General features: G+C 42.1%; 1 protein-coding gene and 1 long non-coding RNA gene across 9 annotated transcripts in view; one reads left to right on the forward strand and one right to left on the reverse strand.

Annotated features, from left to right (window-relative positions):
- The window catches only part of LOC310904532, a 54587-nt gene that overhangs the window by 5123 nt on the left and 36744 nt on the right, over positions 1-12720 (forward strand). For 3 of the 7 annotated variants that reach the window (XR_014588424.1, XR_014588425.1, XR_014588426.1), the window contains exons 2-4: positions 1652-1917; positions 5064-5199; positions 7797-8062. This is a non-coding gene — a long non-coding RNA (uncharacterized lncRNA). Of the gene's footprint in view, positions 1-1651; positions 1918-5063; positions 5200-7796; positions 8390-9116; positions 9657-10567; positions 10856-12720 lie in introns of those variants that run through there. The other 4 variants (XR_014588427.1, XR_014588428.1, XR_014588429.1 and 1 more) reach the window with 4 other exon arrangements.
- Positions 2188-12720, reverse strand: part of INPP5D (inositol polyphosphate-5-phosphatase D) — a 52874-nt gene continuing 42341 nt past the window's right edge. Inside the window, exons 18-28 of one of the 2 annotated variants that reach the window (XM_083849393.1) lie at positions 12455-12536; positions 11155-11244; positions 10862-10975; positions 9666-9748; positions 8539-8626; positions 7664-7813; positions 6800-6893; positions 6452-6559; positions 5579-5848; positions 3915-4491; positions 2188-3228 (exon numbers count right to left, since the gene is read on the reverse strand). In XM_083849393.1, the coding sequence (XP_083705519.1) occupies positions 3226-3228; positions 3915-4491; positions 5579-5848; positions 6452-6559; positions 6800-6893; positions 7664-7813; positions 8539-8626; positions 9666-9748; positions 10862-10975; positions 11155-11244; positions 12455-12536 (1659 nt within the window). In that variant the 3' untranslated portion in view covers positions 2188-3225. Of the gene's footprint in view, positions 3229-3914; positions 4492-5578; positions 5852-6451; positions 6560-6799; positions 6894-7663; positions 7814-8538; positions 8627-9665; positions 9749-10861; positions 10976-11154; positions 11245-12454; positions 12537-12720 lie in introns of both variants that reach the window. The other variant, XM_083849392.1, reaches the window with a different exon arrangement.

Below are 12720 nucleotides of genomic sequence, written 5' to 3' on the forward strand. Positions count from 1 at the left end.
GATGCATAATGAGATAAAACATTACTCTGATAATGCTTTATCTCATTATGCGTCACAAAAAAAACATAGCAAATTACAGTAGGTAAAAGGAAATCTCTTCCGTCAACCTGCGATTCAACTGGGAAAGAATTTTTTGAAAGACTTCAGAAGTCTTAACACAAATCCAATCCTAAAATACTTTTTATTAAGAGCCACATTTGCAACAACACCATGCGCACGGTGGAATTAGAAAGATCTTTTTCATATTCATGTGAATAATAATCTGATGTTTGCTTATATATAGAAAGAACATCGTGTACCTCTACAGCTAACACCTCTTCTACGCTCGGGAAATTTGGCATGTTGAAATGACTACTTGGCTTCTGTAGCACTTGCATAACAAGTCCCCTTCAGGAGCGCTCACAGGAAGGCACAGGTGACTGGGTGGCAGATGTGAGCAGCTATGTGAGACATAGCTCCAGCTGCACTCAGCTCTTGCTTCAGCTGTGCATAGGAATTAGAGAAAACTACTAAGTCCTTCTTTCAATATTTCAGCCTCAACAAAACGAGCATCATGCAGATGCAGCTGGCATATATTATGGCACCAAACTGTTGATTTTTACTGCAGCTCAAGAGCTTTCACCTTCACCTCAACTTTCCTAGTACACAGTTGACCAGTCCTCTCCTGCTGCATCTCTACTGTATGTTTTAACCAAGGGATACAACAAATAAGGATAGGGGTGGAGTCCCTTAGTCCTTTTTTCTTCTTCTATTTTCACTCCTTGAGCCATTTTCTGTATGACTCTACACCTTTAACAGAAAGTAAATAAATAGCCCAGTACAGCATTTTAGGAAAAGCCTTAATAGAACCCTTTGATAGTTTTACAGTTGAAAGTACAAATAAACTCGTGTTAGATTCATCAGGTGCAGGCAGGAAACAGGGTTTTTAAAAGTCACTGTGTTCTACAACACTACAGCCTGCAGCCAGGTACTTAAAACGTTTTTGACAGCTGTGTCTCTATGGAAATAAGTACACCAAGACTGCAGCTATTATAAGAACTTAAAATAAAGGACATTGGAAGGTTGCAGATAGGTAACATCTGGGGAAGATCAGTGAATTTTTGGACAATTCATACCCTTCGCTTCCTATCTTCTACTTGTACTGCCTGTACATACTTATTAGACTGTAACAGAGATTGAAGAAAAATGTTTCTGGTTTGGCAAGAGAGAGTCCTGCACCCAGGGATATGTGAGAAAGAAGTTAGCATTCAGTCTCAACCAGTTTCATCTGGTTCAGGACATGGGTAGTAAAACCAGGAGAGATCATCTTAAAGGCTTTGACAGAAAGTATTTAAAAAACAAACAAGCCATAGGCACAAGACTTATTTGTAAAATTCAGTTTTCTAATATTCACATCTAAAAAGCTTTCACAGCTTAGGGAGTCAGTGGAAAAACACTTCCATCACAGACGAGCTGAGTCTGTTTCATTATCGAGACGTTAAAAGCTTTTCATAGAAAACCTGTCATGTTTCCATTTCCAAACATACATGAGCACACCACAGACCTTGTAAGAGCTGATCTAACTCTTCAGAGTGGATAGAAAGCTCACCTGCTCCAGGAAGGTGTTTATTTATTTTGTTTAGTTTTGTTTTTGTTTGTTTGTTTTTTCCAGTGGCTGTACAAGTTCTCCTGGAGTCTGAAATAGAAAAGCGAAACCCTCCCCAGGGCCAGGGAAATACCAGAGCTTTTGAATCAAGGGAATTATGCATGAAGGATTCTGTTGAATAAAGCAAGAGGAACGTAAGCTGATGGACTGTCTAACTTACGAGGCAGCAAGAATCAGGTGTTTCAGCAATGATGCCTTGAAAATCCAACCTATACAAGGTTTGTACCTACAAATTATCACCTCCCACCTATGCTTGGCCTCTTCTACCCCAGGTAAGCTTTCAGTGTATTTTCTATACTCATACAATTGGTAACTGTACCTGCTAGCAGGTGCTAGAATTTCTAAATCAGCTGTATCCACAAAGGGTCTGTGCACAGACACAAATACATCCTAGTTGCAGTATTGAGCAGCAATGTTGCAGCTTCCCCGCACACCTCGGTGCCTGTTGTGTTTCTTCTGGGCATTGACTACAGTCACTGAGTGAGCTGATGTAACACTGAGCTATAGCTGGCAGGCAGTTCTGAATTTTCAGCAAAGAACGATCAGAAAGGTGACTATTTTATTATTTTAAAGTAATCAACATGGAAACAATAGCAATGAATAAGTCACAAACAGGCATAGCCTAATTGTAACCACTGCATTAATACTTAACATGAATATAACAGAAATTACAGTTGTGTTAACATTATTCATTCTCAGTCAATGAACAAAAGTGTACAGTAAGGTCAGCATTAATCTATTAAGAATGCTACAAAACCAGCCAGCCTTTATCTTTCAAAAGCAGAGTGCTGGCCATAAGAAAGGCTGGACCGACTGCTGCCCCTTCAGGCAGCTATACTCATAGACTACGTACAGCCCATCTGTTCTTTCCCATTTCTGCACATAATTCTGACATCTCGCTTTGTTTGTTAGGGGTATGCACTACCTGCTAGGGAAAACAAAAAAAAAAGAGCTACAGTGTCAAGGGCCAGCCCTCACACTCTGCATGAATGCATGCACGCAGCTTGGGAGCTCACACGAGAGGCCAAGCCAGCCCCATTGACAGTGTGACATTCATCAGAATCTGCTATTCGAACTCTTTTCCCACCCTCCCCTAACTCCTTGCTCCATGGATTTGACATACTTTGGAGCTGTACCGCTTTCAGAATACTTTCTTTTACATATCACTCTTTATTAGGAATTCCATAACACAAAATAAAAGAAAATTGCTTTTGTGAAAAGGGGATTCTTTAAATACACCCCTTCCATCTTCTAGTCCTTATGCCGTACCTTCCTCTTTTTCCAAAACATTTACCAATGCGTGTACTTAACCACCTGCCTCTTAGTAGAAGTACCAAAGTGACAGTACAAAAGGCTAAATTGCATTTGTTATTGTGGTCCTGGCTCCTCTTGGTCCGAGCAACATAGGCTAAACTTCTCAGCTAGAACACTTTCAAAATCACAGAGAGGGATACACTCTCAAAAATAAAAATTCCCAGTCTTTTTAGGACCAGACCAGAGGTTATCAGTGTGAACAAAGCAGTAATCGCCGTCTTTCTTCCCACCAGGACTCCTCTAGGGTGCCATCTGCCATGTTGTTTTCACTGTAGAGACAAGAGTAGACATCAGCTTGTCTATTGCCCGTTTTTATGAAGAAGAAAAAAAAAAAAAAATCAAACTTACAGCTCACTCACTCTTTTTGTCCCAAACCCACTTAAGATCTCCCCTACTCCTCATTCAGCTCATGACCTTCTGAAAACGACAACAAAAACAGCCCAGGAAGGTAGATGTGTGATTATTCCTGTAGAGGGCTCAACGATGTCTTTGGACAACACTGCTATTAGTTGTTAAGTGTTTCCCCTAGATGAGTACTTTTAATAATCTTTCTATTAGTTACAGCAAAGCAAACCTATCAGCCTGGACTGCAGTTTTGTGCTGTGAGGCCAAGTTTGGGCATTCTCAGAAACAATGCAGTATGCACCAAACAAGCAATAACAAAGTAGCTGACGATTAGCATTCCTCTTCTGGCCATCAAGCTTAAATGGTTCAGGACCAATTAAAACTCTATGCAAAACTAAGACTACAGTTTCACAACATAAAAACTGCTGCTGCTTTAAGAAATTCCCTCACATCCCCTGCTCTGCAAGCCCTGTAGGTCAGTGGGACCGTGCTCTGAGCTTGGTCAGGAAATACAGAGGGCATACATTAAGCCAGTACACTTCTTGTAGTTTTCTGCTGTGACACCACAGTCTAATAAAACTCCCACCCCTTACTCCCACAAGAAACACACCGGTGTGGTTGTCCTGCCGACTGGCCCCTCTTCTGTCCGATGCTTCCCGGAGTGTGGCAGCTCTGAGCTGTCCCGATAGTCTCGGCCCTTGGAGTTCTGCATGTCCAGCACTGCCCGGCTCTTCGAGGGAAGGGGCGGCTTGTTGAGCTGTCCCTGGGTGGCTGAGCTGACTTCAGACCTTGAAGGTTTGACTAATTTTTTGAGTGGTGCTGAGTTTTCTGATGACACAGCCATCTTCGTTTTGCCTTGAGTCTTTTCACTTGTATTCTTTTCTTCAGATTGGCTGGAGCAGGTATAGGAGCGAAACCGCTGTGTGGGGACCAGGAACGGGGGTGATGGTTGTTTGCCGGAGGTCTTGCTGCTCTCAGGCTCTTGCAGCTTTGTGAGAAGAAAGCTCTGATCAGGCAGCGGCACCTGCTCTTTTCGCGAGGCCTTGGGGTAGTCCTGTTCTTTCTTTGATGCCACCTTGCCCTTAGAGCCCATACAGCCGTACAGTGGGTTCTCAAACATCTCTGGTTTTTGCTGTCCCTCCTCCTGAAACAAAGGCTCTGCCATGTTCTTCCCCAGTTCAGGCGGCCTACAATCATCAAAGCAGTGTAAAAAGGAGACTTTTGAAGAGCAGGCAAGACACAGTGACTGATTTAGGAGAAAATGAATAAGAAATGAACATGATAAAATTAAACTGACTGCACAAATGGGTAACAGGATAAAAAATAAACTCAGGGGGAGAGAGCAGAATTGTATATGGCTTCTTTTGTCTTGTTTAATCTCTGAGTGCAGATAGACATGGTGCTGTACAAACTCCCTGCTGGACTACAGTCTTGTCAAAGCGATGCTTGGCTTCTCTTTCAAACAGAGATAAGATACTGAGCCAAACTGTACGAAGTGCTTTGATGGCTATGTGACATACACAAATCTGAATTGAAATGTTAATAAGAATCTTCAGATCTGTCAGGGAGGACTGAAATGGCTGTCTGGACAGTTAACAGTTAAGAGTTCACATCATGCTAGATCATTTTACAACTAGGTCAATCTCCTCTTTTTACCAATATCATCTGGTATTCCTACGGAAGGGATAAAACTGTACCAGGTACATAACAGACTGAGGCAGTGTTTGCAGCTGTGACTCCTGCAAGTTCTGTCTTACAGTGTGCTGAATACATTTACCAGTGAACGCTAGCCCAGACTCAGAAAGCAGCTGTCACTATGAAGAAGAGGCCTGGAACGAGGACACTGAACACATGCAAGCACTAGGGTAGAGTAGTCTCATCACTCCACTAAGTTGGTAAGTACTGGATATCTTCAATTGCAGAGTGGGAATTCTGCAGCAAGACTTGCGATAGATGCAGACATCTATAGAGAGTTGGACATTTGTATAGTAGTGCAAGTAGAAATCCTACTGAAGTACTGCACACCCAACATGTGACAGAGCTCTCCTTCCCATCTTAACTCCTAAAGCTCAACTCCTAATTTTAGTACGCTAGTTTCTTTTGAGTATGTGATGCCTGCACTTGCGACCTTCCCTTACCTATTTCTAATTCTAGAGATAAAAGGCTGAAACAATATGTTCCGCCTTGAACTATTCTTACAGGTAATGAAATAGCAACTGTGCAGAATAAGAGAAGAGAAGGGGAATAGCCCCGGTGCAAAAGGCAAAGACTCACAGATGCTCTTGACTCCTACTAGAGATGCTTCTGTTTACTGTAGGCTGGAGGGACGGTTTTGGAGATAGAGGTGACAAAGAGGGTGATGTGGAGGATGACTCCCTCTGTCCCATTACACAGGTATTCTCTTTGGGATTCTGCTCGTAGTTCCAGAGAGAAGATAGCTGGTCTGGTGAAGGTATCTGCTTAAGCTGGCTTGCTGCAGAAGGTTGCTGAGAGAAAGCAGCCATCCCCAGGTAGTTGGGGTTACTGATGTCTGTGGGAGTGCAGCTGCTGAAGAGAAGAAATATTGTTAGAAAGATACATGCAAAAATATATTTTTTTCTGTCTCTGTGCCAGCTACAAAGGAGTTAGTGCCCACTGACTGCTTTGATTCAATACCACCTACTGTGCCTTTTTTTTTTTTTTTTCTGTCACTGTTTTTTCAGAATCAGAGAGTAAGTGGGAGTCCTGCTAGCACCTAGCTCCCCTGGGTCACTGGAGAGGAAGCAGCTAGGTCCAGGCCACCTCCACCAGCCCCACAGTTCCTCTGGCATGGCAGACACTTCCATTTCCAGGCTGCAGAGCGCACTAGTGCTCAGCTTTTGCAGCCACATACAGGGGCAAACAACACTTGTACGGGGGGGGTGGTTTGGGGCCCAGCAGTTCAGCTGGCAGCTGCAGCAGGATGGCTCCAAGCAAGAAGCAGATCACAGCACTGGACAGCATTGCACCGTGTAGAAATATGCTGCTGGAGCAACAGGAGAGACATTTGGTCTTCTGAGGTGTACCCACATAGATTTGCGGGCAGAGGGCAGCACTCTCAGAACGGAAGACAGGCAGTTTAAGCATAGCTTCCCACTTAAGCTGGCAGAGGTAAGGCAGCAAGATTACCGTAACATATCCTCCTTTCCCGGGTTGTCTGGAGAAGAGGAAGCACTCCCCCAGTAGCGAGCAATGGCTGCTGCCTCTTTGGCCATCAGATGAGTAGATTTTGGTTTTCTGTTGGAAATGAAAGGACCCTTCTTAAGGAGAGGTGTAAATGGAGAGCAGGTGCCCAGTTTGACTTAAACGTTCTCATCTTTCAAAGTTTTGAACTCAGAAGAATTGACCAGTGCTGACCAGAGGGCCACAAAGGCAGCAACCCAGTGCTCATCATGCCTATTAAAACCCTTCCCACAGCAAGCCCAGCTTTACATTTTTTGAACCAACTAGTTTTCAGTAACTGATTTACCCATTTACCTGTTAGCCTGATCCCAGTCTTTGCTAGGCTCTAAATTGCTGATGTTCTTTGGTTTCTGCCCAGTGATTTCATCACGTTCAACCTTGACAAAATCTGGAGGAAAGAAAAGGCATTAAGGAGTGCTTGGGCAGCTTCAGAGTCCAGCTCCCTAGGTTTTCTGTATTACTGCTTTTATTAAGGCATCTCAATGTGTATCAGAATGACAGTGAGCAGGTTCTAAACAGTTGTTGCTGTTATGTTTTTAACTGCCCACTAATTCATATCATGTTTTGTTGACATAGGAAAGACAGTGTCTGTCCTGAAATACAAACAAAGGTTGCAAGCCCCCAAACAGTCATATACAGGTCATTATCAAGAATAGTAGTAAATATCATTAGGCCACTTTTGTATTCTGAAAGAGAACAGCAGGCAGCAAGGTGATAAGACGACAGGTTTGTGATCTTTTAGCTGAGAAATTGCTCCTTGAGAGCCTCACATACTGTTTGCAGATGTTCCCTGGGTTGACTAGTGGAGGGACAGCTTTGGCACTTTAACATATAGCCACTGCGAGTGGAAATACGGTATCATCATTCAATAAAACCAGTATCAGTGACAGACAGGGGGCTCTCTCAGTCTGTCAAATTTACTTGAATGATGAAAAAGAAAAACCCAAATGGAATTGCTGTGAATTTCTGACAGCATGGGTATACTCCTGAGAGCTAACAATAAAAAATATATCTTCTTGCAGTTAGCATCAAAAACTCTTACCTATTTGGGACTAATAGCACTGCAAGGATAATTTTCAATTCCTTGATAGTTATCAGACATCTTTTAAAATGGAAGTACTCTACCGTGAGCGTTACAGAGATGATCTAGTTCCTTACCATACAGTTTCTCTCTCTGCTTTCCTTGCGATGTTTGCAACTTGATTTCACCTTGGAAGACCCCTGTTTTCTCACCATGGTGTGTCAGCACAGTATGGATAGGAACTAAGGATTCTGTTGCTTCTATTCGCAGGGCAATGCAGCCTTCCCCTAGAAGATGAAAAGTAATAAGCCTCGGACTAAGAAAAAAAGCACTGAATTCCCTTTGTCATGTCAGTCATCTACATCTGTGCAGACAGGGCTAAGATTACTGGAAAGAATCTGCTCTGGACCACAGTAAAGGCTGTCGTATTTCTTTTACGCTTCCTCACACGTTTGTGAAGGACTTGGACATTCCAGACACCAGCAGGCGACTACAGGGTTCTGAGCTTCCATGACTGATAAGGAAAACGTGAGCAGGTAACTGCCATGTCAGTTAATGTGATTTCAGCAGAGAGCCTTCTCTGGACAAGGACTGCAGGCTAGCTGATTAGTACTTGGAAGCAAGCAGCAGTGACAATGACTTTTCTGTAGCCAGGAGAAATGCATCAAGTAATTGCAAGTGAAACAGGATTTGCATGTGCTGAACAAACCCATTTAAACAGACTGACTCCTGGTTTAATTCCAGTAGAGTACTTTCTTTTTAAGCCACTACTCTTTTATGGCTTGTAAAGTTTATACAGATTGATGACTCTAGTTCATAGTCCTCTAAACATCATAACCTCATAAAATATTGCCCACGATGTATTTTTGTATGTATCGAGCTCTAAATCAGAAGCCGGAGCATCATAGATGTTCAGTCTGTAAGAGTTTTCTGTTCTCTCCCACTCTTTCAGCGATTTGGGAAAATCTAAGTAGATTTTGACTCATCAAGAACTTTATAGCTAAGCATTTACCATAAGATTCATCACTGTCTGATGACTTAATGCTGATCAGGATGTGTTGATCCAGTAGGTATTCAGGGTCTGAGATAATTGGAGTCAGCTGAAAGACAAATTAATGTGGGTAAATACAACAGGTGGTCTACATGAACCAAGTTCTCCCTGTGCCTCAATCCCAAATGAACAAAATTCAGCTGGACAGACCTGTGAGGGTATCACATCATGCCCAGGTTCAGGCTCTTCAGTCATGTTTGGAGGTCTGTGATAGGATGTTACACTTTCTAGAGTCCCCTGCTCTCACACCCCGCACAGCAGCTAGGATGCTACAAATCACTTGTGTTGGGCTCAGCTTCATTTTTGTCCTAAGGTGCAGGACTGAAAACTGCTCTAGGAGGAAGTGATCTAGACTGTCATTACAGGCTGTTCCCCAAAATCTGTTTGGCTCTTATTACAATCACTTATTGTAGAATCTTTCCCCAGCCTCTGAGTGTAAGGCATTCTTTCCAAAGTCAGCAGTTCCTCTTTTGGGCTATTCAGAAACATACTGACATACATATTTGTTCCAAGTCCAATAGCTCTGATAATTCTTCTAGCTCCCACCATGCCAGGAAACAGAGAATGGCTCCAATCTCAAGGACCGGACTTGTCTCTGACACTGAAGTACAGAACACTACATGTGGCCACTGATGTTCTTTTTAGCACAGGTAAAAAAATACTTAGTTAACTTTTCACAGAAATACCAAGAAAAAACTTTTTCTGACAGGGCAAAGAAACTCTGGGGCAGAGTTACTCATTATTCTGTTTTATCTTCCATCTAAAACAAACAAAAAACCAGACCTGTTTAAAAGACTTGTCAACACAGTTGTGTTCACTTAAAAGGGGAGGAAAAAAGTCATACTCCTGAGTGACATAATCATGCCAGCAAAATTCCTGATACAGATGGAAGTGCACTGGCAGGCAAGTCCTTTCCTTCTTACAAACTACTTGGCTTAAGCACATCCTGCATTCTTACGGACTATTTTGGGTGTAAATAAGACCACAACAATATTCCTGAAAACAGTATTTATATGAGCAAAAGGGTTAATGTTGCTTATGGGATGCAAGTGGAAGACATCTCTTCCATATGGATATTTCCAGCTTACCTTTGGAAGAGCGTCAATGAACTTTACCACAAGCTCTCCTTCGTTTCCATCCTCATTTTCTCCTTCCTGGCTCTTTACAAAACCTACAAAGTGATGAGAAAGGAGATCATCAGAAGAGAGACAGCAAGAACTTGGCAAGAACTTGGCCTTTTCAGATGCTAGATCTCCAAAAGGCCAACATTTATTTTCCTACTTGGACACACGTTTTAGAAGTATTAAGAAGCTTATGGTTTGAGCTACAGGTGAACATTTATATGGAAAATTTACAAGTGATCTTAATGGGGCATTGTTAAATGGTTTTATTTTACAGTTCAACTTGGCACTGAAAAGCTCAGTGCATACATGGACTGGAGGATAAGAACATGACAGCTCTTCCTACGCCACTCAAGATAGCACACTTTTGAAATTCTAATTTAAGATTCGTAATACACTGTTTCCATAGAAATTTATGCAAATTTTGATACAGCCAAAAAATAATCTTTTATGGAACTGTCTTTGACACAGCTCTCTGACATGCGATAATGTGATGAAGCGTACACCGAAGGCATGCTGTCCCACTTAGAAGAGCAGTCCTGTGATGGGGATTGCTTAAAAAAAGCACAGTAAGGGCATGTAGGCTTGCATTACATAAACAGCTGAGACTCAGCCCTGCAGCACATGGACAGAGAGTAAAATATGTAGTGCTGATAGGTACACAGTCCCATTTACAGAGTCATCACACCATCTTTCTGTTCACTTTAAGCTGATCCTCTGATTTATTCTTTTCAAACCAGGGGAATCACATTGTATTTATTAGACTAATGCAGATGCTTTATTTTGAAAGCACCTGATCGCTTGTAGCAGGCATGATTAGAAGTTTAATCAATCGTGTGTTAGCTAAATAGATATTTTTTTGTGTGCAGAAACAAGAACAATACACATTTCTCTTCAAAGAAGAGATGATCAGATTGCCAGACAAGATGGAAGAAATGGCAAAAGGTTACGTGTCTAAGCATGGATTACAGCTAAATGGCTGTAAGTATTGCTGACAGTAAAGGATGACTTGCAGAATGCAACAGATCTCTAGGACATTCCTTTTTTGCACTGAGACAAGTGACCTACACAGCCATTTATTTAGATCAAAGCCAAAGGAAGGGGAATTAATTCAAACAAACAGGGAACTTTAACAGAAAGAATAAAGATGGGTAAACCCATACCTTCTAAGCAACTAGAGTGAAACTCAATGTAGAACTTGGTCTGGGACTTGGTCTTTAGAGTAGCATAGCAGTGCAGGAACTCGATCTCCCCTTGAGAGTCTGTATACTTGGAGTCTAGGAAAGAGGAGGGAAAATGAGAATATTTTCAGTAGGAGAAAAAGAGAGGGCATTTTTGAATGGACTATTTGAGAATCAGCTTTTTCTTTCAATATACACAATATGTGGCATTTTATATCCAAAGATACAAAGACAGATATATCCAAAACAGTACATTTGCATTCAGTCTGACTAACCATTCTTTGAAACAAACTGCGAGGTGACTCCCACTTCAAAGGTGGCAAACACAGGACTGTGGTCACTTGTCATGATATCAGTGGTGCAGCCTGCCAACAAGAGAGGGAAAACAGTTACCACCCTGCATTTCTGCCCTGCTCCATTGCCACTGCAATAGGAATATTATTCAGTAATTTTCCAGAAAACATAACTGTCGCTGTGGTAACTGCTTCTAGTCAAAGGTGTTGTTTCTACATAATCTCATATTAGCATATAGGAATGTAACTCTTCTATCAAAATACATGAAGATTTATTTAATGGACACAACTTTACCACATCATTTTGCAAGCGACTATCAATGTTAAATTTCCCCAATACCGAAAACCCTTGTGGTGGTCTTGGTTATGTTTGCAAGGTGCACAGCTACCTCAAGCTCTAATAGGGCAGGCAATCACACAGGAATACATCATTGCCACTTCTGCACTACAGAGCCACTCATGGCACAAAATTAACAGCGGAGTAAGTAATGGCTTGGCATTATCTAGGCACATAGTGAGTTCCAGCTAGCCCAGTCCATTGAACAGAAGGGTGTATAGGCAGACGCCATACTTCTAGACGTGCTTAATTTAACAACACATTCCATCATCATAGGCTCTGTGATCACATCAGTCCAGCTTATCCCGCAAGAGACTTCTACAGCCCTCTTCTCAATCCCATGCAGAGAAAATCATCATCATTATACCTACATGTTTAGTACTGCATATAGTCAATGGAATTTCAGGAACTAGTATCTAGGTCTTTTTTAAACAGGTCTTACAGGTTTCCCCTCTTCCCTACGCTGTATTTTTGCAAAGCTTTTTCTCAGCAAGAAAGGAACAGGCAAACACTCCTAGTACCACACATCCTTCTGGAATATGAATTGATAGAAGAGAGATGTTTGCAGCTCCAGCCTCTGCAGACTGGACCATGTACGAAGGGTCCGTCCTGCTGGCACCAACCAGGAGCTCCTGGTGGCAACTGCATAGGAAAAGTGCAGTTGTTGTTGCCAAGAAATAACTGGTGTAAAGGGCTCCTATAGTGTATCCTAAAGCTGGACAACTGCAGCTGCCTAAGTGGTATTCTGCATATAAAAGAGTAACAGAATTAATTCCCAACTTTGTAAGGTTACAGGCAGAGAGATTTGGATTCAGTCTGCATGGTTTAACATTAGGTCCCTGTATGCTGAGTGCCTGGCAGTGCAGGGAGATTCCTACAGACTGCTCTGAATCATTTCCGTTTCAGACTGATTGCTTTGCTATCTACAATCTGTTATCTACCCACCATAGGACTGACAGACAACGTGCACCATGGGGTATGATTTCCAGAGCACTCGATCACACCAGGACGGCAAATTGTACTTCATCTGCAAACCAAAGGAGAACTGATGTCAAGAAGAAGGGAAAGGACAGGTTCACAAAAGAACAGGAAATTCGTTTGCCCAAGCACTATATTTGTGTTAAATCTTTTTGTCTGGATTGACTCCTTTCAAAATACTATGAGTGCAGAACATGGAAAGATTTGTTTTGGTCACTTCCTTCAGTAGGTGT

This window comes from Anser anser (genome assembly GCF_964211835.1).
Source record: "Anser anser genome assembly, chromosome: 9".
NCBI classification, from domain to species: domain Eukaryota; kingdom Metazoa; phylum Chordata; class Aves; order Anseriformes; family Anatidae; genus Anser; species Anser anser.